At 40.7% G+C, this 25,565-nt stretch overlaps 1 protein-coding gene across 2 annotated transcripts; it reads right to left on the bottom strand.

Moving 5' to 3' along the window:
- Nucleotides 1-1,439: 1,439 nt before the first annotated feature.
- Nucleotides 1,440-23,033, bottom strand: acp1 (acid phosphatase 1). Of its 2 annotated transcripts, none has more exons than XM_072696733.1 (6): nt 22,975-23,033; nt 21,855-21,928; nt 20,112-20,225; nt 14,069-14,130; nt 11,789-11,894; nt 1,440-1,787 (listed from the first exon to the last, which is right to left on the bottom strand). In XM_072696733.1, the coding sequence occupies exons 1-6, from the start codon at nt 23,015-23,017 to the stop codon at nt 1,710-1,712; spliced, it is 477 nt and encodes a 158-aa protein (XP_072552834.1). In that variant the 5' UTR covers nt 23,018-23,033; the 3' UTR covers nt 1,440-1,709. The 2 variants fall into 2 exon arrangements, with proteins under 2 accessions (XP_072552834.1, XP_072552835.1); XM_072696734.1 differs by lacking the exon at nt 20,112-20,225 and adding an exon at nt 19,926-20,039.
- Between the last annotated feature and the right edge of the window lie 2,532 nt (nt 23,034-25,565).

Genomic DNA, 25,565 nt, shown 5'->3' with positions numbered 1-25,565 from the left:
GAGACAGTTTTGCGGCAGTGTAAAACAAGCCCATATGTTGTAACTCTACTTACTCATTTATTGGGTGATTTTTATTGACTTTACTTCAGTTTTATTCGCTGAAGCCAAACAGAGGGAGCAGTCAGCATGTCAGCAGTGGGGTTCTCAGATGAAGCTCTCCAAATCACATGAAGCTACAATTTAACTTAGAAAGGATCTCCAACAGTACTTTAATTGAGAACATAAAATATTTTAAGATACATTTTCTTTTTTGTTGAGATTTATTAAATAATCTTCTATTTTCTTAAGTTTAAAGTTGAGAAAAAGCACATCTAGTCATTTCTTTCTTAAGACGCTTCTCAAAACTGCATGAAATTACAACTCAATAGGCTGCATTTACAAAAGTGTCCTTTTTTCTTTTTTTATACTTAAGGAAAAAAAAGTCAAGATATTTTTTCTTCAAAAAATCTTAAGTGTCTTAACTCTAAAATTCTAAAAACAACTTTATAAAACTTTTACTAGTTTCCTAACACTCGTCTTAGACTGCAAGAGTTCAGAATTCAGCCTCTAAAATGATCCGTTTTAAAAGTTACAGAATTAATGTCTAATTTAAACAGGATTAAAAGTGATTAAAAAGATTAAAACGGGCTGTTTCCTCCGCACTCATCTTTAGTTCTTGTTTACTGAATTTTGGTTTAATTGGTTCCCTTCCATTTAGCTCTACGCTGCTCAGATTTAACTGAATAACAGAAAGAGAAAGAGTAATCTCTATATATATATATATAGTTTTTTGTTTTTTTTAAAGCATATTAGGTTTACACCAAGTTCATGAATATGGTCTTAAATTAAATTCTCAAATAAACTTAAATATAAAAAAACTAAATTACTTGTCTTAATTGTCTCAATTATATTAATTATTTTCCAAAGATGATAAGCAAAAATGTTTTTTTTGTAGGTCATTAGAAACACAGCCGTTGTGCTGCATTTTAAAGATTTTTCATGCGTTTTTTCTTATAAAAGCTTTTCTGAATCCGCCCCCCGCCCCCCCCACCCTTTAAAAAAAAAAAAAAAGGTCAGATCTGCGCCACTTACAATATGTGCTGCTATATTAGCGGCAGTACACTACACAGGCCACGGATATAGTGACTTCTGTAACTGAATAATGCACTATATGCCTAACAAAGAGCCATTAGGGACTACTTGACATACAGTCCACCGTATGATTGTAGGAGCACACTTTCATTACTCACAGTGCACTAGGGAGTGAAGAGCCATTCGGCTGTAGCCTTAGTTTAATGTTCATGATGCATGAGGCTTGTTCATGTGACTTTCAGGCACTGGTAGAAAGATTAGGATAACGTACCCACACAGATTATAAGGTGATAAGATAAACATGGCCTAATTATCCAAAGAGTAAAACCTCAGATCTCACAGGAAAAGTGAATAGGAGAAAACGGAGCTCATTTCTGTCCTGTTTTGGTTGATTTTTATTGACGTAGTTTTGATTCCCTTCAGTTGAACAGAGGGAGAGGTCAGCATGTCAACAGCAGATTCTTAGAAGAAGCACTCAAATGACATGGAACTAAACTTTATCTTACAATTTAGACATAGAATCTCTCACACAGCAGACTTGTGCATGTATGTGAACACGTGTAAGTGCTTGGTAAGCTCACGGGTGGCATGGGATGCTCATACTGCAATATTCGGGACTCCATGTGACGGCAGGAGTGTTAGGAGTTATTCTCCAGGAAGACTTTGCAGCATCTTACACACTGTTCATACACTGTCTCGAAGTCCTGATCGCTCCCCTGCAAGAGAAAAAAAAGAAGAGAGGACAAAGGCAACGCATTAGAAAATGCACTCTCCCCTGGAGTTTACTTATAGGCGTGAGGTGCATTCCTCACAGCACGCCTCCACGCTCAGAATCAGAACCATTAATATGACTGGACTTGCAGCTTCACACAAATCAATCAAACCTATTCTTGGAAAGCTATCCTTGAAAGTCCTGAACTCTCAAATCAGGAACATGTGGGTAAGACTGGGTGAATTCTAGCCAAGCTTTCCCTTAGATTGGCCCTATTATATAAAAATAAAATCTGGGGCTGCTGTCAGTCACAAAGACTGGACGCAGTGTTTACGGAGCTGCAGTGAGCATGCAACGGTCACTGCAACTGCTCTTTCAGAAAGGCAAATTTCCAAGTGCATCTGCTGCAGGTTCGGACAGGTCACTATTGCAGTCAGCTGGGAGTCAGTATTCCCATTAGAACCAGGGCCGTGTTTTGGCAAGAACCTGGCGATATGATGTATATCACGAGGTGTCACGATTCCTTTTATTTTATATATATATATTTAAAAAGCATATTAGGTTTACACCAAGTTCATGAATATGGTCTTAAATTAAATTCTCAAATAAACTAAATAAACATAGTCTAATTATCCAAAAAGTAAAACCTCAGATCTCACACTCGCAGCTCATTTCTGTCCCGTTTTGGTTGATTTTTATTGACGTAGTTTTGACTCTCTTCAGTTGAACAGAGGGAGAGGTCAGCATGTCAACAGCAGATCCTTAGAAGAAGCACTCGAATGACATGGAACTACACTACAGGTTCAGACAGGTCACTATTACAGCCAGCTGGGAGTCAGTATCCCCATTAGAACCAGAGCCGTGTTTTGGCAAGAACCTGGCAATATGATGCATATCACGAGGTGTCACGATTCCCTTTATTTATTTTCCCTACCAAATTTTAGGGAAACGGCCATTGTATTTATAAAAAAATAAATAAAATAAAAAAACCACAAGGGTTCTGATTGGCCCTGACACACTGCCACTATGACCCGGGGTTCGAAAAAATTGCCAAATAGCCGCTTTGCCATATGGCAAACATCCGGACTGATGCTGATAGCAAAGGTCATAGCTTGTGATAAGGAATTTTCGAACCCGGGCCATAGTGGCAGTGCATTAGAATGCTGAGCCAATTGGTTATGCTTTCTCCAGGCTGGTAGATGGCCCACTCGCCCCTCATCACTCTTAGAGCCACAGGCCTCCAGTAGCTGGTGTGGTGGAGCTGGGGACCTTGATGCTTTCCTTCAAGTGTGTCAGCTGTCTGGCAATGGCTCAAAGAGACGGCGCTGGAGGCATTGTATGCATCGGAGAAGTTAAGTCTTTATCCTCCTAGTGTCCGGAGCATTGCTAGTGCTAGGGGGAGCTATAACTAGGTGGGTTAACTGACAGTAATAAAAATTGTGAGGGTAAAAAAAGGAACATTTTAAACTAAATTGTATAAAAATAAATAAATAATAATAAAAAAAACCACACATACCATCACAGGCATTAAACTGGAGTCAAAGAAAAAAATATGTTTATCCATTTAGAACAGTGGAAACAGTGGGAGTACAACACTGCCCTCTAGTGGTCAGGGTTTAAACACAACAGAAAAAGAACCACTGTGACACTGATCTATGAACGTAAACTGTTCATTAAAAATCAATACTGTATAAATGTAAGTGACCTCTGTACTGACCAGCTGCCCTGTAATGTGCCTCAGTAAAAAAAAAAAAGCATGACTTATGACTACTTATGTCTGAGTGGGTGGGGCTAAACTGCTGCAGGCTGAATAGCTGGATCTGTGAATGATGCCAATGTGCGAGCACTATGTTACAACACAAAAACTACAACAAATAAATAAATAAAACTTTTAAAACATTATAACCTCTCTTCTTAAAAAGTGAGAACGGTTTTCCCAGTATAGGCCCTTTCATTTCAATTGGATTTTTCAGATAATGCTCTTGTGGCACCCACATGTAGCCAACTCATGAAGGCGTATGTGTTCACGTCAATCACCAGTGCACCAGGCCGCTGTAAAAGCAGAGCTATCCTTGACATTTATCAAAGTAGTCAAAACTCCTCTAGAAGCCGCGTCCAGACGGCCGAATAAGAAACAGCGAATGCGCTTTGCCAACAAGTCTGAGTAGCCTGAATGACCACAACAATGACAGGCCTCACTTGGATGCGATAGCAGCACTGCTTATTTAAGCTCAAGTACGACTCATTTAAGCCAGATACAATCGAGACTGAAGTTCATCACTGTCTTCTCCTCTACAGAGTGAAAACTACAGCGGGATTGATTATATGTTACCTTTGGACACCGGCCTGAACATCTCAGGAGAAATTCTCCCTCTGAGGTGAAGCGGACTATGGGAGCGGCTCCAGGCTCTCTCGCTCCAGGCGTACTCAGTGTATTAGATTATTAGAAAATGACAGAATTCCTTTTTTTTGGTCTCTATTTTTCACTTTCAGTTTTTTAATCTTGTATTTCAGAATCCCTAGGCTTCCCTAGGTCATCTGTATAACTGCACAGCTCATTGTTGTGCAGCTGGACGCGGTTAAGGTCCCCCTCATTAAAACAACAATACTGATGAATGTATTTAAACCCATAACTCCAAATTGTGATGAGTGACAAATTGACCTCACTGTGCCCCACCCTGTACCTTACAACTGGCTGATCTTTAGCTTTTTCAAGCCTTTTGAAGTTAAGATCAACTTGTATGGGAAGTTACACTGATCTGCATCTACAACCTCTCTTGTTTCTTTAAAGGAGCTGCCAAGCTATTACAATAATTAATCATAATTATCATATTTTGTGTAGCTAATCAATATTAAATCACATTTGCTTTACTTTAGTTTGAGAAAAGAAAAATTTCCCAACATTTAAAAAGCAGTATATAAACACACACACACACACACACACCCATCAGCTATAACATTAGCACCACTGACAAGTGAAGTGGAAAAACCCTTCATCTACGGTGGTATCTGTCGAGGGGTGAATATATTAGGCAGCGAGCGAACAGTCAGTTCATGAAGATGATTGTCCTTGTTGTCAAAAGCAGGAAAAATGAGCATAAGGAGGCTAGATGCCTGGGTCAGAACATCGCCAAAACATCATGCAGGTCTTTGTTTCTGGGGTGTTTCTAGTATGCAGTGGTCAGTACCTACCAACAGTGGTGAGAAAAGACAACAGGTGAACCCACAACCTCACAACTTACAGGACTTAAAGGATCTGCTGCTTAAAGGTCTCGATGCCAGATACCACAGGACACCTTAAGAGGCCTTGCGGAGTCCATGGCTTCCCACAGATGCTACTCAATATCAGGCTGGTGGTGCTCATGTTATAACTGATCGGATAATCAATCTAAAGCCACTTACACATCTCTTTTTGTTTTGGTTCTTTACGGTCACAATATGGCTAATAAAAAAAAAAATCCCTCACAGGTATCGCTTGCATGAGAGTCCAGAGCCTTTACATGGTGGAAGCTCTTTCATTAGCTGTGACTCTTAGTAGATGTGCCTAAACCACCCTGCCATGTGTTCATTTGGCAATAATTGATCTTTTCCTCCTAAATCTACTATCTAAGCTTTTCCAAGTTCCTCTGCTGAGTACCCTTCAGGTCACGTAGGAGATCCTTTGTTGGATTAAGAGTGCTGAATAAGCTCTTTCCACAACTTTTAGTTTCCGCTCCTTCGCTCATCATTATTACTAAGAAAACAACCCTGATGTTGTACTGCTGTGCAAAGCACTGGGATGTAAACCAGCATGTACTGGTGTCAGAAAGACATTTTCAAGTCCAAGGCATCAACAGAACACATGCTGTATATATATATATATATATATATATATATATATATATATATATATATACGCGACATAGCAGGGGTGGCATTTTTGACCACACACACACACACACACACACACACACACACACACACATATATATATATATATATATATCTCCATTCAGCTACATTATATCCATATATCATAACAATTGTAACAACACAATGTGCAATACCACCCCCCCCCCCCACATGTACAAATAAGGGTCAATATGTAATTATTTGTAAATAATCTGTAAATAATATTGTTCTTTCTTCAGATTTTTTTCTTTCTATGACTTATATTGTGTACATATTAGTAATTGATCTATGTTTTGCATCTGATTGTCTTGCTATCTCTTTGCTGCTGTGACACAGTGAATTTCCCCACTGTGGGACTAATAAAGCATCATCTTATTTTACCATATCTTAAAATATAGCTTTTCAAAATACAGCTAGAGACCAAATTCTGGTAGTTGTTTCAGGTAGAGTTCTAATGCAACTCATACATTTCTCCATAAGGAAATGTATGTGTTTGTGGATATTAATAGAAGTACATTTAGGGAAGATCCCGTTAGAAACGTTCAACCATTCTACTTCACTGAATTGAACAACCAATTTTATTTATTTGTTTTTTTTAACAGTCAACTCTGTCTTCTAGGTTAACTTTAATAAGTTGTAGTGACATTTTATCTTTTAAACTATTTAAAGTAAACTATTTGCTTTCCAATTAGTATATTTGATTTTTTTTCTAATTAGTATATTTGATATTTTGTGAAATATTTGATTAATATAAAGATAGAAATGGAGGTGGATCAGGAGACAGCAAGAACTTTTGTAAGTTGCATATTATATTGTATTGCTGTATTGTCTTAAGTAGTGTTGCACCGATACTGTATCAGTGCAGATACTGGCACTTACATGCGGTATTGGTATCAGCAATAAAGAGCACCGATACCATAAAGCTGCCGTCGTCCTTTTTTTATTTATTTTTTTTTAAACATAGAAAATTTTGGTTTCATACTTTATGAAACACATTTCTGTCATGATTGAATAAAATGTCAAATATTTGATTAATATGAAGATAGAAATGTTTAAGCTATTCAAATGAACTCTAATCATAATTTTTTTTTTTTGTGAAAATGCTTCTGCAAACATTTACAGTAGTTTAATGTTGATTTGAACAGAAAAGCCATTGTGTTGGCCAGGTTGGTAAGAGGCGTAAGATGTTTTTTAAGTTGTACTAATTCTATATAGAACCACAGTCTTTACTAAATAACCCAAACTGGAGCTAATTATTAAAGGAGTTATTGGAAAAATAAACGCTGGATTATTATTATTATTAACTTAAATATCGCCATGAAATACCATCATATTCTGACACATTTGAACAGCGTTCATTTAATTTCATCAATACCACTCAGCAGTGCCTGTGAAGAGCTCTGGGGTTCTGCGGCTCTGAAGTGTTGCACTTCACTGCGTTTGTGCTACATGTACTCTTTTACCATTACAAACAAACATGGACCAAGACCCACCAACGTCAACACACTGAAGCCATTTGCCACATGTGCCTCACCATTAAGGCCAGTTTATTTAACAAAAGTGGCCACAAATGACCTTTGTCATATTATTCTGACTGTAAGTGGTTAATCATCACTCTTTTCCGGATGATTACTGTTGGACGTCACAGTATCTTTTGTACTCGGAGGCACAGAACGTGCGGAAAAATGACAAAACGTCAAACATACGGGCTTTTGAATTTTAGACTGTGAGGGAACAAAAGATGAGAGAAAAATGGTTTAGGTTTTAAGTGTTAGGAGGTATTGTTATAGAAGTATTGTGAAAAGGTCAGATTGGGATATTTCACATTTGCAACAAACTGAACTGTCAATAAATAAATAAATAAATAAATAAATAAATAAGTTTGCCCAGAAAAGGTCTTGCTGAGTCCATCTAGTATAAGAATTCAGGCAGTGGTTCATACATCTGGTTAGGGACACTTGATATTGCCAAAATGCCATATTGGGATAGTACTGCTATATACAGAAATATGTAAATAATTTTAGCTAAAATTGCAATGACATACTGAGAACAGATCACCGCTGTCCAATAAAAAACATGTATCTTCAAATGGTGACTTTACAGGAGCAGGCAAAAATATTCTTAACTTTGAATGGAAGTCAATGTAAAATAAAAGTTTATTTAAGTAATTTAGAGCATTTCTATTGGTCTATACACACAGCATACAGAAGCAGCTACAGGGTTCAAACCATGGGACAAAACAAAAAGAAAAAACATTCAAACAACCAGTAAACAGCCAGTCATAAATATTTATTACCATTATACCATATAACATTATATAACAGACATTTAATGGAACTTTAAGCACTTTTTCCCCCCATGTGGTGTTTTTTCGGTTCTAAAACCAAAAGTTTAAGAGTTTAGGTGTTTTAAGACCACGCACTGAAGTTTAGTCGTACTTGAAATGAAATGTAAATTTTAAACACCAAATAAAAAGCTGTTTATTCAAGCTTAGCGAGATTATGCTTCCCTGCTTGCTTACTTTGCATTGTGGCGATTTTCATTGTTTCATAGCTCTGAAACTTTTCAACCGTTCTCTTTCAGCAGTTACTCAACCAGCACATGCTGTTCTTCTTAAGGAGTATCAGGATTTATAGCCATCTATCACGTATTTAAGTCAGAGTTGGTATCGGTACTCTGTATCGACAGATACTTGAAAATCTGGTATCGGAAAGGAAAAAGTGGTATCAGTGCATCCTTAGTCGCAGCTCTAATTTCTGCCCACCGAATAATTACCTCTGCTCAAGTCTGTGCTGTGCAGCATTGCTAAGATTCTCTATACTTTCCAAATATACCCAGTCTATCACACTGTCAGAAGACATTTAAGCTTCAGATTAAACATAGCAACAAGCTGCAATACACGGGGTCCAAGCACTGTCAGCCCAATGAGGCCAATGCAGGAGTGTGCCGCTGTTTTGCAAGAATATAAATCATGGGCACCTAGGGCTTTTAAAAAGGTGTCCGATCAGCAAGGTTTCCAATGACCCTATAAGACTTGTTATTTCAGGCTGCTCGCTAGAGGCATATTAAGCTGCTATAGTAAATTATGGTTCTAACTGGTACATTGGTTACATTTACAGATATTTAACTGTTATTGCACCCTGTAGACGCTCACATTCGCCAAAATTGGCAGGCTATGTTAGAGTCCGTTTTTTTGTTTTGCTTTATGAGTGCATAGTCATGTTCAAATTGTACAAAGCGTTCATCACTTCCAGCCAACTGGCTCTGTGCAAACGAGCCGATTCCCATCATGTCACCATACTGATTAGAAATGCAAACATATCTTATTCCTAATTATTGGAGGGTGCTACGGATATTCTGACCTCAGTTCCATGACAACTGACCAAATGCTGTTGCAACAGTGTGGAAAAACTATTTTCCACCATTAACAAGAGAGTAGAAAGGGTTGAAGACCACATGTCCGACCACATGCGAAATGAGATAGACGTTATTTTCCTGTCCGAAGAATCGGCTGCGTTCCTGCATTTACTCTGCCCCCTACTGACATTCGTGCCTCCTCAGAATGCAAATGCAAATAATGCTGAGAGCCTTCATACAAACTGGACACAGCATTTATTAGTCATAAGCTGTTGTAGTACATTCTGCTCAAATACAGAAGAATTAATTAGCATATGGTGGCTATATCATTCACAAACTTTAACATGTTTGGACTCTTCCGAGTACTCTGATTCCAAGTACCCGATGGAGCACCAACCATCATTCCAGAGAACACAGTTCCTCCACCGCTCCACAGCTCAACGCTGGGGGGCTTTATAACCCTTTTTATCCCACGCCTGGAGTTATTAGGCAGCATGGTGCCAATAGGTTCATATCTATCTCTAGCTTCAGAGGGTCCTACTGTATTGGCAGTATTTCTCCACAGGGACTAAACAAGCTGTGTGTATGTGTGTGTACATTTGCACATCTGTGTCAGCAATGGGTGCAACCTAAAGACTAAAGCTTAATGCGTTCCTTAGAAGGGGCGTCCACAAACACAAACTTAGATAGTAGATCCTTCAGTTCTGCTGTTGTGGCAAGTCACAGCATCTTCATTCACGACAACAGAGAACAGTGCTAGGAGAGAACGGGGACCACACAAAGCCCCGGGTTCTTATCTCGCGTTCCTTTTTTCTGGACTGCGCTGGACAGATGACATGATTTATTACGTTATTATCGCAATGCATGAAACCAAACAAACAGCTCGCCTAAAACCCTCACCACATTCCTGAAAAGTTTCTCCCTTCTGTCCACAATCAAAAACACTCAATCATATCTCTCTCTCTCACACACACACACACACACACACGTTTCACCCCTCCAATCACTGTCCCAGGCTCAATAATACAAGACGTGTAGACACTCTTTTGTATATAATATCCAATAAAAGTGTCCAATAAACACAGCGGGACATAATCATTAGGCCCCGAGAGAACACGGAGAGGCTTCACCCGGTCTGTGCATTCGGGGCTGTTGGAACACTCGTGGACTCGTGCGGTACAGTGAGTCAGCTTTTCGCATCTCAGATGAACTTCAGCAGCGCTGATCTCAGCGGGACATGAAAGTTGATGAAGATTTTGGGGAACACCTTAACAGCTCTCAGGAGTAATGTTATAATTTCAGCTTTCAGTCCAACAAAAAGCCAAAAAGCCCAGTCAGGGTTGTAGCCACAAGTGGCTCTTCGAAAGCTCACCATTATTCAGGACAACGATTAATATCTAGAGGAACGGCGCTGGAGCAGCAGTGCAACAGCACTGATCCCGAGGTCATGAAGGCTCTGAAGAGGTTTTACCTCTTTACAGTCTTTCTGAAGCGTATCGCGTGAGGGTAGTTTACAGTCAGGGCTACTGTATGATACAGAATGGTACACCGATCAGCCATAACATTAGTACCGGTGTACAGATGAGGTGGAAAAACACTGATTATCTTTGTCTACAGTAGCATCAGTCAAGCAGGAAGTGAACAGTCAGTTCTTGAAGGTGATGCAGGTGTTAAAAGCAGGAAAAATGGGCAAGCAGAAGAATCTGAGAACCAAACTGATGTTCTAGACGACTGGGTCAGAACATCTCCAAAACATCATGCAGGTCTTGTGTGGTCTGGAGTTTTTGGGTTTTTTATGGTAGAAGTGGTAAGTACCTACCAAAAGTGATATATAAAAGGTTCACAGATGAACTGGCAGCAGGGTCATGGGCACCTAAGGCTCATTGATGTGATCCACAGAGGCCCCACCTCACAATTTACACAACGCCTTCAGAGGTCTTGTGGAGTCCATGCCTGGAATGGTCAGATCTGCTGTGCCGGCTCAGCCTGGCAGTGGTTTGGCACTACATGGAGGGCTACTTTTATAATGAAATTTGGAGAGGAACCATATTCACTCCACTCAGACTCTCCATTGGAGTCCCGCAAGACTTCCACTGCTTCTACTAGCAGCTCTGAATGTCTGGCCCACCACCAGAGGCTGAATTCCAGCAAGACTTCAGTTAAGGATGCACCGGTCCAATATTAGGATCGGATATCGGTATATCCGATATTAACAACATTTGCTGGATCGGGTATCGGATAATTAGGCCCATCCATGGAACTGATCCTTTCACTTTAATTTGTTGGTGTGAGACTGCACTAAATGTGCAAATAAATAAATTACAAATGGCAATTTAGTACATTTATATCTGTGTTATTTTGTTATATTATATAAAGTAATGTTTATGTAAATTCTGATGCCTTAGGTCTCTACCACATGGTGAGATATATTAATTTATTAATTCAGCAATGGTATCGGGTATCGACCGATATGCAACGTTTATGTATCGGTATCAGAACTGAAAAAGCCGTATCGGTACATCCCTAGTATCAGTATTGACCTGCTATTTGGTTCCTGCAGTATCCTAGCTAAGGGGTGTTTTTAGACTCTGGCTAGATGTAGATTCTCTCAGAGGACAACAACAAAGCACTTTGGATAAGAGCATCTGCTAAATGCCATACCTGCGACCTAGCAACTCTGCACTCAGAGCTGGTCTACAGAGAGATTGAGAGAATGTAAGGAAAGGTGTGTGCATGTCTTCAGGTGTGTAGACTTACATAGTATGGGTCTTTAATGATCAGCTGTTTCTCAGGATCATATGAACCCAGCAGCTCCACCTTGGCTTTGCTGTTCTTCACGCTGTTCGCTTTCTTGTTCAGGTCCCTGCAAGAAAAGGTCAAGCCACTCAAATTTGAAGGAAGATTTAAGCAATAGGACATGAGAGAGAACATGAAGGAGCACCTTTAAGAAAAGGTTACTAGAAGAAAAAAGGTTCCTTGAATGTTCCTCAAAAAATGTAAGAAGTTCATCCACAGTTTTAAACTGAAGAACCCCAAAAGTTGCTTAAGGAACTTCAACTTTTGACGGTGTGGTTGCTGTGGTATCCCAGATGGTTGTCTGTAACTTATAATTGCGAAAGTGGGGGTCAGCATAAGGATACAGGTATTGTGAAAACACTTTAACAATATGGACAGTGTGTGTTTCTGCAGAGCTGTAATCCTATTCATTTCATGGATTCCTCACATTAGGCCCTTTTAAGAGGTCTTGGGACTAAGGGTAGTAGGTGCTTGGACCTAACCAGGCCTACTCACTGACCACTGTGGGCTGAGAGAAGAGTAGGACTGCAGGAAATTCCCTGTTCTTATCAGTAAGCTCTGCTGTAGACCTAGTCACTGTCACACAAGATGGACCGTGGGTGGGGTTAGTGTTTGAGAGGAGTTCATGTAACCAATAAATCTACTTTACTGGTCTATTTATTCTCTGAAATGTATCGACACCACAGCTGACCAGTGACCAAAAAAACGTTCCTCTGGGAGAAGCGCTCCAGGATGGATGAGATGGAAAAAAAAAGCTGATTTAAAATCCCAGATCAAGAGAAACTCGTCCATGCTTTTATTTCCAGCAGGATTGATTACTGTGCGGCTGTGTTAGCAGGACTTCCCAAACAGAGCATTAAACATCTCCAGCTGATCCAAAATGCTGCTGCAAGTGTTTTAACCAGAACCAACAGAACAGAACAGAACACATTCCTTTGGTTCCAAAAGCTTCATAGCTAGAGCACTGATTTCAGAGTCTATAAAAGCACTTCATGGTCTAGGTCCTTAGATACAGGTCAGCTAGTCCAGCCTGGAATTAGATCAACTACCAGAAGATCTTAGATGTTCTGGGAACATGCAGTTTCCTAAACCTGCCCTGCCTTAAAACGTCTCGGAGAACAGGAGTCGGGAAGAAAGCCTCCACACATCGAAGGACAAGAATCTAAGGAACTCAGTAAGCTGCTTAAGCGGGGCGAATCTTTGAGGAACATGTGACTCAGACATTATCCCCATCAAACTGCCCATTACTAGAAAAAAAACCCAAAAAACTTCTCCACTAAATGGACAAAAGTATTGGGACACCTGCTCATTCACTGTTTCCTCTGCATTGCTGTGAGGATTTGACTGCATTTGGCGACAAGGGCATTAGTGAGGTCAGGATGTTGGATGAACCACCCCACCTCAGTCCCAACTCCCCAGCTCATTCTGAAAAGGACTAGATGAAGCACCATCCATTATACCAGAGAACACAGTTCTTCCACGGCTCCACAGCTCAATGCTGGGGGGCTTTATACCCCTCTAGCCCACACCTGCCATTAGGCTGCATGGTGCCAATAGGTTCATGTTTATCTGCTCCAGAGAGTCCTATTCTATTGGCAATACTTCTCATAAGGGATAGGCCAAGCAGCTGAATGTACTCATTAGAAGGGGTGTCCAGAAGCTTTTGGACATATCGAGTATGCGTGTGCACTAATGAGGAGTAGTGGGAGCACTAGGCGTACCGGACATTTGTACTGCGCCCGTTGCGTGACCCATTAGAGCTTGGACGAGACACAGGAGCCCTCCACTACAAAGCCCTTCGCCTGGGATCAGTCATTTCAGATTTCTCTCAGCCCTCCTACCTCAACATCAGCAGATAGTCTTATGAGAGGACTGGAGCAAGGGCAAAAATACCTCAGCCCTGCTTTGCGGATTTGGTAATGAAGTGCTGCGTTCTCCTCAAACAGCCAAAATGGCCAAAATTTTGTCCAGGGGATCGGTGCTCTTCTTTAGCTTCTCTGCTTACACCACTTCACTTCAGAATGGAGGCAATTGAGGAATAATGCACTTGAAGAGTCGTGGCATGCAAAGCCAAGCCTCGTCCAGGCTTTCCTAAATGGGTGGCAGATGTTTGCTTAAGTGCACATTTCCCATTTCAGACCCTTTTCAATAAACAGTCTTAAGAACATGCTACTCCATAAAGGCAACATGCCAAAAAAGAGAAAGGGGGGTTGGGGGTAAAAAAAAAAAAATACTACATACCTCAGGTTGCTCTCGTCCATACACAGAATGTAATCAAACGTCGCAAAGTCCTCCTTTGTCACCTAAAAGAAAGGAAAGCAAAACAAAGAGAGCCAGAATGAGGGAGAGGTAAACACACATTATTTCACTTTCATTGACAAGCAGTGACCTAAAAAAGCAAAGAGGCCAACCACCTCTGTCTGCTTGGTGCTCCATCTTCTGGCAAGCTGTTCTCTGAGTGAGGCTATCTTTACATCATTATTTTACACACAGCAAGATGTAACCACGCCCTTGGAAAACAAAGGTGCTTCAAATACACTGTATGTCCAAATGTTTGTGGACACCCTTTTAATTAATGCATTAAACTACTTTAGGTCGCACCCATTGCAGACACAGATGTGCACATGCACACATACACAAGGCTAAAAACCAAAAGTTTCATTTTTCACAAACTACACACACACTTCATGTCACCATATATTTATTTTGGCAGGTCAACTAAGGCGTCTACCTTGTTTACACCAAAGATAATTGTAGAAGTATTGATTAATAGACAGGTTTATCAGGTATATCAATTTTTCAGTATGTTAAGTGTTTACATATGCCGATCTTTAAACAGATGCCAGATTTCAGAAATGGGACAATGGGGGAAAAATCTGAGCAACTGAGCCAAGACCTCAGGAAAAAACACTATAAACCTTCACAAGACCTGGTTCCTTCTTAGGAGCAATTTCCACACAATGGTTAATCAAGTTAAACCACAGGCAGCAATAGAAGAACTTGACATCAGGTACCAAAGGGTCTAAATCTAACATTTACAAAATGCTGCATATCCAAACCAGACATAAAAAAAGCCATACTGAAACATGCACATGACCATCAGCACAAAGACCTAGACTGACTAAGTCTTCTCTGGTCAGATTAACCTACATCCAAGCTACACTTGGAGGAAAAAGGCTGAGGCCTTTACACGAAAGAACACTATTCCGACTGTGAAGCATGGGGGTGGCAACCTTATGGTTGGGAGCTGTTCTGCAGCTGGGAAAAGGGACTGTACTTCAGAAAGATGCTGTGAGAGAAACAGGACCGGATGGTTCTTAGCTTGGAAACAAGACTTGAATGTAATTGGCATAGAACCTACACTACACGTTCAAATGTTTGTGGACACCCCTTCTAATGAATGCATTCAGCTACTTTGCTGCCTAATGCCATGCTTGGGCTAGAGTTGGTGTACATTCTCTGAGTTGAGCTGAGGAGCAGTGGCACAGTGTTCTCTGGAATGAAGGATGGTGGTGGTGGTGCTCCATCCAATACTTTTGGGATGAGTTTGGGAAGCTGGGGATGAGGTGTGGTGGTGATCATCCAACATACTGACCTCACTAACGCTCGTCACTAAATGCAATCAAATCCTCACAGCAATGCTCCTCCTAAATCTAGTAGAAAGTCTTCTTCTTCCCTGGATAGTAGAGACAGTTACTCCAGCAAAAGCAGGAGAAACTCTTTTTAATACCCTTGATTTCAGAAGAAACAATGAATGAGCAGGTGTCCCAATACTTTTGTCCACAGTGTCCACATTAGGTTTCCACACAATGATGCATTTGATTTACAAAACAGGGTTCTTCAGCTGGGAAAAGGGACTGTACTTTAGAAGGATGATGTAAGAGGATGGCTTAAGGACAACAAGATAAATGTACTGAAAAGTCCTGCCCTGAATCCTGAACACAATCATGGGCAACAAACTTTAGACTGATGGGCTAAAACTCCAGAAAGTAAGGCTACCCTAAGATTTAGACTGAAGCTATCCTTATCAGATCCAAGTTACCCTCATTTAAAGCAGCACTGTGTAAGAACTGGTATTTTCGCTCCTGGGCGTCCCCTCATTGTGGTGTGTAATCCACTTTTACACCACCGCTGTAAATACAAACCATGCTTTGAGCGCCCCCTAATGAAAGAGCCCCCAGCATCACTGAAAGATAAAGAAGCATGTGGACTGAGGCGAAAGAGTACTACTACAGGACTTCACACTAACATGACTCGGGTCATGCAGTGTTACACAGCAGTTCTTGAGGCAGGTCTCGTAGTGCAGCTCCACCAAAGCTCCTTGTTCCGCGGCCCGGACTGGGACTGACCGAGGGGTCGTTCATTCCCTGTTACAGTCAGTGGAGCATCAGCATGAGTCTGGAGCTGCTGTTTTATGGTGCAAATACTACATGATGTTGTTTAACTAATACATGAAACATCTACGGAAGTCAGGAACCAGACCAAAACTGTGAGACCAGAACCAACATACCAATAACTTCACTGGCCCAATTCTGACCACCTATGTTGCGCTGGGACGCACGCTTTTAGCTGCCATAGCGGCCGCCTAAGGCTTTCCTCACACAGAACAGTAAAAGCTTTTTTTTTTTTCATGATGAATGTGAACGCAGTTCAAGACTGACATTCTGATGCTCTGAGCATGCCGCGCTCCTCTGGCCAAGTGCCAGCAAACCTCAGCAAAGGGGAGGGCTGCGATCCCCGTCTTTGTGGCTGTACGAGCGTTCACTCCCCTCACTCAAGGCACAAGGAGTTATGAAACGGATCAAAGCACATCTGTGGCTGTGTACACGTGCGTGTATGTGTGTGTGTGTGTGTGTGTGCGTGCGCAAGTGTGTATGTGCATGAGTTGAGCAACAGTGGACATAATTCAAACGAGACAGCCGAGCAAAGGGTCATGATGGGGAATTTTTCATTCCGCTGAAAAGGGGGAAAAAGAAGACCGGACAGCAGCGAAGTGAGCAGTGATAAAAGTCTCCGACATGAATTTCGGCACTAAAACAGGACCGGATGGTTCTTAGCTTGGAAACAAGACTTGTAAGCAATTGGCATAGAACCTACACTACACGTCCAAATGTTTGTGGACACCCCTTCTAATAAATGCATTCAGCTACTTTGCTGCCTTATGCCATGCTTGGGCTAGAGGGGTGTAAAGTCCCAGAGTATTGAGCTGAGGAGCAGTGGCACTGTGTTCTCTGGAATGATGGATGGTGGTGGTGGTGCTCCATCCAATACTTTTGGGATGAGTTTGGTGAGCTGGGGATGAGGTGGGGTGGTGATCATCCAACATCCTGACCTCACTAACACTCATCACTAAATGCAATCAAATCTTCACAGCAATGCTTCCCCTAAATCTAGCAGAAAGCCTTCTTCTTCCCAGGACAGTAGAGACAGTTACTCCAACAAAAGCAGGATTAACTCTTCTACCCTTGATTTCAGAAGAAACAATGAATGAGCAGGTGTCCCAATACTTTTGTCCACAGTGTCCACATTAGGTTTCCACACAATGATGCATTTGATTTACAAAACCCTTGAAAGGTTCCTCAGGTAACCAAAGGCAGTTCTTCCACAATATTGCTTCAATGCGTAAGTGTTCAATACACAGAGGAGTTCAACAGAAGTTCGGCTCCCTGTGGCCTCGGCTGAACCAGGCCTCTAGGGGCTGCTCTACCACCCGCCTACTCGACTGGGAGCTTTGAGTGACAGCGGAAGGGTGGAGGGTGTGGAGTTCAATGGCTTTAACCTATCAGACGCAACACAGTGTGAAGCATTAGCCTTGGTGACCGGACTGCAGGATGCAGAGTCGTGACCTGGAACTGTGCTTTGGGCTGAGGCTCCGCAATGCTACTGTAGGGGTTCAGCATAGAGCTGGACAATATGGCGATATTTTATCGTGTCATGATCAATTTTGTTATCGTGGTTCACAATATGCTTTTATGAGTGTATTGTGGATATCGTCCATGCTAAAAGGATAATGATTAACTGCATGTTTCATTACAGAGAGAGTAATCAGCCTTATTTAATTCAATAGAGTGTTGCTGGGCTGTATTTATAATAATTTTTAAATATTAATTATAATAAATGATAATAATACTAATAACAACAACAGGTTAAACCACCCAACCAACATACATTTAAAAATAACTAAATAAATAAATAAATGTGTGTGTATGTGTATGTATATATGTATATTACTACTATAATTTTGATTTTTTTAACACGAAGTAGTGCAGTAGTGCAGGCTGGATGAGTTCACAGGATAAAAATAATATTTAAGTAATAAATCTATACTACCCATCACAAAGGCTGCTTTTTAAATGGGCCAAATCTAAGGAAATATGATTAATAACACAATAAATCATCCAGTTCATCATCAAACAGCTGTCCGACAGCCCTGGTCTGTATATGAAATGAATACTCTGTGGAGTGGCAGTGTCTTGGCAGTGGACTTTCTGATTTCTGTGCTGTTCTGAACACACATGATCCAATCTAATTGGGAAAGTCAGCCAAAATAACAAGCACAGGACATATCCTGAGGAAGTATGTTGAAGAGATCAACAATGGCTGAAAACACAAAGGGAGATAGAGAGAGGGCAGAGGTAGTGAAGAAACAGATTCTGTCAAAGTTAATTTTGGGAAACTAAAAGGAGGCAGAGAAATAGGAAGAGAAATAGGAAAAGAGAGAGAGAGAGAGAGAGAGAGAGAGAGAGAGAGAGAGAGAGAGAGAGAGAGAGAGAGAAATGTAAAAGTAGTAAAGAAGAGAGAAAAACAGAATACCAGAGATAAAGGTGGTGTGTGTGTGTGTGTGTGTGTGTGTGTGTGTGAAGGGTTATTAGCAGGGCGATACGATCTGCATCACAATACAGAGGATAAATGATTCGATATACTGCATTATATTGTCACATGCAGAATGATATATTGCTATTTTTTTAATTTTATAAATTAGTATAAAACATCATCAAATGCACATATGCAGTACATATGCAGACTATATTTAAGAGCATCACTTGCCAAGACATCACTTTTTGCAGTGATCAGAGAACTGACTGTAACTAGAGTGCCCGAGTTGTGCGTGTTGGATTGAATGCACCTAATGTCTGTTCAGGACCTGGACGACCATCAGCGATTTACAATTCAGATGGTCAATGGCTGAATAGTTTTTATGCTTAGCTGTATAAACCATGAAACACAAACACACACACATTCATTTAACATCATTTCTGTTAAGCAAAGCATCAATATCTATATATATATATATATATATATCTATATCTATATCTATATCTATATCTATATATATATATATATATATATATAAACTCACTCAATTTTCTATTTTAAACCAAAATCTGGTTGTCAGTTCAAATGTTAATAAATAAACAAAACTACACTGAAAGTAAGAGGGGACACAAAACACATATGCTTCAAAACTGAAGCGAAAATTACTGTCTAATCTTTTCTCGTGAACTAACATTTTTGGGGAAAACTGATTTACTTTTGTTACTTTAAATTCTGACATAATATATATTGAAGCTTTATTCATTTTTTTATATTTCAGCAGGAAAGTTAATTACATCTTTATCTTAATTGTTTTTAAGCATAATAATTTGTTTGTCAATTAATCAAAAGATTAATTCGATATCAAAATAGCAGTTTGCTGCAGCCCTAGTACGTACACAGTTAGTGCTATCGTAAATAGGCAGCACCGGCAGGTGACATAATTCCTTCTAATTCCTTCACATCACAGACAGAAGGTTTAAACGAGGTTCACAGTGCAGTTTAGGTGTCATTCTATGTTCACACACATCCGTCATGCAGTGAGTGCTGAAAGGCACGAAATACGCAAAAAATTGCAAAGATGACTCTTAAAAGCTTTAGCGCAAACTCTGAAAACAGGTTAGAGCCCCAGTCCCAGTCTTTTTGGAAGCTACAAGATACATATTTGGTCTTGAGAAAGGTCCATTTCGACCTCTAGTCAACCCAGTTTCGACCTTTCGGTCAACCCAGTAAATCCAAGCAAACAATTACAGGCACAGATTCAGCGCAGGTGAGGTTTCAGTACCTGTCGGGCCCTGTGATCTGTGTCAATGCCATGTCTCCTGAGGCAGGCCAGACCACGGGCGTCCGGGGAGCTGCCTATATTCCAGTCCGAGGTAGCACCAGAATCTATAACCCACTGTAACACACACACACACAGAGAACACACAGCTAGGGCTGAGTGCAAGCACTAAACAGGACCCCCCCGTACCTGGCGAGCCACATGCCGCATGGGCACGCCGTGCTTCTTCATGCAGGCCTGGCCGCGGTAGTCAGGTGGGTTGCCAATCTCATACGTGGAGGTGGCTGCGCTGTCTATCCTCCACTAAACACACACACACACAAACACATACAAACACTGCAGGAGAGAAAACAGCAACAGCACAGACATTGCAACATGTTACAGTCAAAACAATGAAGAGGTCAGGGGGTTCAATGCTGCCTGTGTTCTGATGTGGGGGGCCACCCAGAAGGCAGCTTTACATTCTGACCACTGTCGGGCTTCAGGGATCACCAGTGTGAAGCTGAATGCACAAATACTACCTCTGTGTGGTGTGAGTGACGCGACACTGTGACTTTTACAATGGGGACACGTTGACCATTCCTGGTCTTTCAGGAAAGACACCATAAACAGACATACAGACAGGTTCAATAAGTATTTGGACAGTAAGAATTTTTTAGCAACTCAATGGAATTGAAATGAAGCAATCAAGAGATGATTTTTCTGTAAATTTAGATTAGGTATGGGGGAAAGAAAAGGAAGGCTTTATGACTGTCAAACATGGTGGAGACACTATTATGGCATGGGCATGTATGGCTGCTAACGGAACTGGGTCTCTGTCGTTTACTCATGATGTTACAGAGCTACACTTTTTGCTCAGATTCAGTCAAATGCTGCAAAATTGATGACAGTGCTTCACATTATAAATGGATAATGACCCAAAACATACAGCAAAAGCAACCCAGGAGCTTCTTAATACCCCAAAGAAGGGGTAATATTCTAAATGGGCAAGTCAGTCACCTGACCTCATCCTAGCTGAGCAGCTTTTCACTTACTGAAGATAAAACTGTAGAAAGAAAGACCTGTAAGCAAGCAGCAACTGACGGCAACTGCAGTAAAGGCTTGACAACAAAGCCCAACAGAGGTAATTCAGCATCTGGTGATGCCTACAGGCTCCAGACTTCAGGCAGTCAATGAGTACAAAGGATGTGCATCTGATTATTAAAAACACACCCTTGCAATAATAATGCAGTATTTCTGGCTGAAAATATGATATATGCTTCATTTCAAATCTATTGTGGTGGTGTACAGAGGAATAATTATCAACACGGTCATTTTCCAAATGCTTATGGACCCGATTATAGACTAAAACTTACTATTTTTTATTATTATTATTATTATTTTATTATTTAATTGTGTTGCATAGCTTATTTCCTAGAGTTCTGCCACATATGTTGCACTGAAAAAAAACAGGCCCTATAGGTCTAAACGCAGGTGTACTTTTGGGGAGCGCTTTTGGGGTACTTTTTGGGACACGGCAGCCTGTTAACATGGGCAAGCAAGACGTGCTGCACCGCTTACACAACACATTCAGACTTTTAACTGATTCTACAGTTTCAACTATATAACAGCGGCACTGTATCAAGCACATCAAAACCTCTTTTTACTGTTGTTTACATCACTTAAACGTCTCATAGCAAATGGCCCAATAAAAAAAGGCAAATAATTACTTCCTTTCGGCAATACAAGGTTTTAGTATGACAACTATATGCATTTTATATGATGCTGTACAACATCTAAATACACAAATACAAGAATAAAAAGTAGGAATTTAAATAACAAATTATTGAGTTTTACTGAAGTAAGGCCACAACAGAGGAGTACTGTCACTCAGCTGTGACTCTAACATGCTGATCTGCACATCTGGTACCGGTGTAACACACAGCAACTCACTTTGTCCACCACACCACTGTCTGTTGCCATCTTCCTGAAGACAGCCTCAGCAATGGGGGACCTGCAGATGTTCCCTATGGAAGAAATAGAAAACACATATTCAGGACCTCCAGATTGTACTTTTACTTATTTTATCTTTAATCATGTTTTATTTATACTTATTTGACTATTTATTTATTTATCTATCTCTCTCTCTCTCTCTCTATATATATATATACACATATACACACATACACACACACACACATTTGTTATACATATTTTATCTATTGTATCTATATTTATATATTCCTTTATATCTTCTGGTGTATTTAATGCAATTTTAATTATGATTTTATTTAACAAAAGCATGTTGAACTGCCTTTGTGTATGAAATATGCTATATAAATATGCTTGTATATGCCTTATATGCCTTGCTTATAACAGGACTATTGAATTCAGTTTTTGAAGGCTGGACAACAAGGTCTCCTTAGGTGTTAAAAAACTGAACACTAAAATATGGACGGACACCATTTTTATGACACATCACCCCCATCCCAGGATGGGATCCAGGCACCGTCCCTTAATTTAACTACCCAGGGACTACACTACTGTCCTCCAGCATAAGGATCCCACACACAGGGTCTCTTTGATGGGGATTGACTATAAATACACAGCATTACACCAACCTTACATAAAACACTGAATACCTCTAAACCCAGAGACATTGGGTCTCTTGTACAGTATTAGGAGCATCACACTACACCTCAGGTTCAGGATCAGGTGAAAGTGCTCCTGTAAACATTTTGTACAAAAGCATAAACAGGAAGTATAAACAGCTGTTTACTTTACAAACCCAAGGCAACCCTTAGGCTTCATTAAAGTGGACCCAGTCGAGTCCTGCTGCTCTATGACCGGGATAATGTCTAATAAGGACTCTGGACTCTGGACTCGGGAGCAGGGAACCGACTCACACCTCAACCGCCATGCAATGAATGAACCGGTCCGTTAGGAGCCTCCAGTCCTGCTGCTGCTTCGCTTTTTATACCGCCCTCGACTGTCTGCATCGATTTACCACATGTGTGCATTAACTCAGAGAGATTTAGCGCGGTCTGACTGTGTTTCAGGGCGTTTTTCTTACCCAGGCACACGAACAACACTGACTTCCCACTGGCGGCGGCCATGTTTGCGTCGTTTTGGTCCACATGGACGCGGAGGGCTGTCTCTCACTGCGCCTGATCACAATCCCCTGACCCCTATTATTATTAATAATAATAATAACTCACATTCAGGATCTATGTTGTGTAGCTTTTTTAAAACTTCTAAATACCCTTAATGTAATGTTTTTACGTAGGTACTGCAAGAAATAAAGAAATTAAGGTGCAATAAAAGTTTTTTTTAAGAGTACCGTAAATGCATATATCTTCTCTATATTATCTTCTCTAAATTTATCAGTAATACAATCATTTTATCCACAAATATCCTACTTAACATTATTATATTATCCTTATATCTCTAAATGAATTTGACCAGTGTAAATGCTAATGCTAAATGCTAAGATATCTCCAGTTCAGGTTTGAATAGTTGTGATTTACATTCATACGGCAAATTATTTTAACCTAAAACCCCTTTTCTCCGCAACCCATACATATTCTCCCCCTATCACATGCAATGCTGCTGACGCTGGGACGGTGACGGCCGCCACATGTGCAGCCGGCCGGCACCTATTTTTTCTGACCTGCAGCCAATGCTAACGTCACCAGGCAATCAACGCGCCTGGAGGAAAGCAAGGTGTACCCGGCTCTGATGTATCGGCCAGCAGACGGCAGCGCCGGCCAGCATTGCACTGGAGTGATGTGGGGAGAAAGTGGCATCTACCCACACTGGAGAGAGCAAGGCCTATTGTGCCCCCTAAGGCCCCAGCTGCCGATGGCGAGCAGCATGACTGGGATTCGAACTAGCCTGTGGTCATAGTGAGAGCCCCTTATTCCACTGGACCACTCGGGGTCTCTGAAGCTCAATATTACAAAACTTTCTGTCTAGTCATAATGCCAGAAAGACATAATCTTAATGTCATTTTGACTAGCCGGGAGTTACTCATATGTTGACTTACATAAAAATCTTAATAAAACTCTCTTAATATTTTAGTAAGTCTACATATTTACTAGTAAAACCTTCAATTAAATGCACCTACAATTATTTTTACAAGTAAAATTTGTAATATTGTAATTCCAGACTATGATTAGCATATATCCGTAAATTAATAATGACTAATTAAATGCTAATGACTATGTTATGAGTATACTAATTCAGGAAATCTCTTCTTTGGTTTCAATTATATATGCATTAAAGAAATTCTCAGATGTCTAAAATTATGTTTTTGATATCCAACATTGAACTTTTTTTCAACTTTTTAATCAATAAACCAATATCAGTAGATATATTTAATTGGAGCTTTTACCAGTACACATCACTGGTCATATTGACATTACAGATACATCATTATGGCAATAATTATTCGATTAATTATCATATCTTATTATGATTAATTATCATATCTCTATAGATCTATAGATCTGACAGTATTTGTAGTACATAGAGGAACACCTTGTAGAGGAGCACCTTGGGGCAGTGGTGGCTCAGTGGTTAGAGCGCCGGGATATCGATAACAGGGTTGTGGGTTCGATTCCCGGGCTCGGCAAGCTGCCACTGTTGGGCCCTTGAGCAAGGCCCTTTACCCTCTCTGCTCCCCGGGCGCTGGAGTTGGCTGCCCACCGCTCTGGGTGTGTGTGTGTACTCACTGCCCCTAACACATGTGTGTGTGTGAGTGTGTGTTCACTACCAGATGGGTTAAATGCGGAGGACACATTTCGCTGTACAGTCCACACTGTACAGTGACGAATACGTGCACCTTTATCCTTTTTGTATGCTTTTTAGCAATTTATGGTCCCACAAACAGTACATGGACATTTGTGGACTAATTAATGTCCTAATTAATACTAATAGCTTTTTTTAATACACTATACTATATTATATGAAGCTACAACCTGGAAGAACGGAATTAATAGCTTATAAATTATAAGTTCAGAACTCGGCAGACCACATTAAACTGTACTGGCTTTAAAGCATCTCAGTTTACGTTGGGTACGTTGTCGGCTCGTTAGCCCCATTTATATTTTTCCCAGCGAGAAAAACTGCTGAAAGGTTACTAACACGGGCGTGATGCCAACAAGAGCCCTACATCAGTGCACTTTTACAGCCCTGTGATGCACAGCAGGAGGTAGGACATGACTGATCTACCCCGGATGACACTGAATGCGCTTAATGAATTCGTGCATTGCATGTGACGGAGTGGTACCGCCGCTCCAGTGCTGAGCAAACCTTTGTCAAATCAGTGTGAAATCATGTAGTTGAATCACTGCTGATTTTCCAGTGTCGTGACAGGTGATGAATGGGGCATTTCAAGCACCGTGAGAATCTGTTATATCTGTGTGTAGTGACATGAAGGGAATGTGTTCGGTTTATGACTAAAGGATTGATGTTCTATCCGAGTGGTTCTCATAAAACGGTTCGGCCTACTGAGAACACACCGCGTTATATTGCATGATTTCTCCTGGTGGCTTGTGTAGTAGTGAGCCGCTGGCCTTGATTCTATTTCAGGCCAGCTTATCTCCTCGAAAATGTGCCCACTTCATCTGTCGCTCTGTAGTTCACTAGTGCTCGTGGGAAAGT

This window comes from Salminus brasiliensis, chromosome 14 (genome assembly GCF_030463535.1).
Source record: "Salminus brasiliensis chromosome 14, fSalBra1.hap2, whole genome shotgun sequence".
In the NCBI taxonomy this organism is placed as follows: domain Eukaryota; kingdom Metazoa; phylum Chordata; class Actinopteri; order Characiformes; family Bryconidae; genus Salminus; species Salminus brasiliensis.
This window is presented reverse-complemented; position numbering and strand designations above follow the sequence as displayed.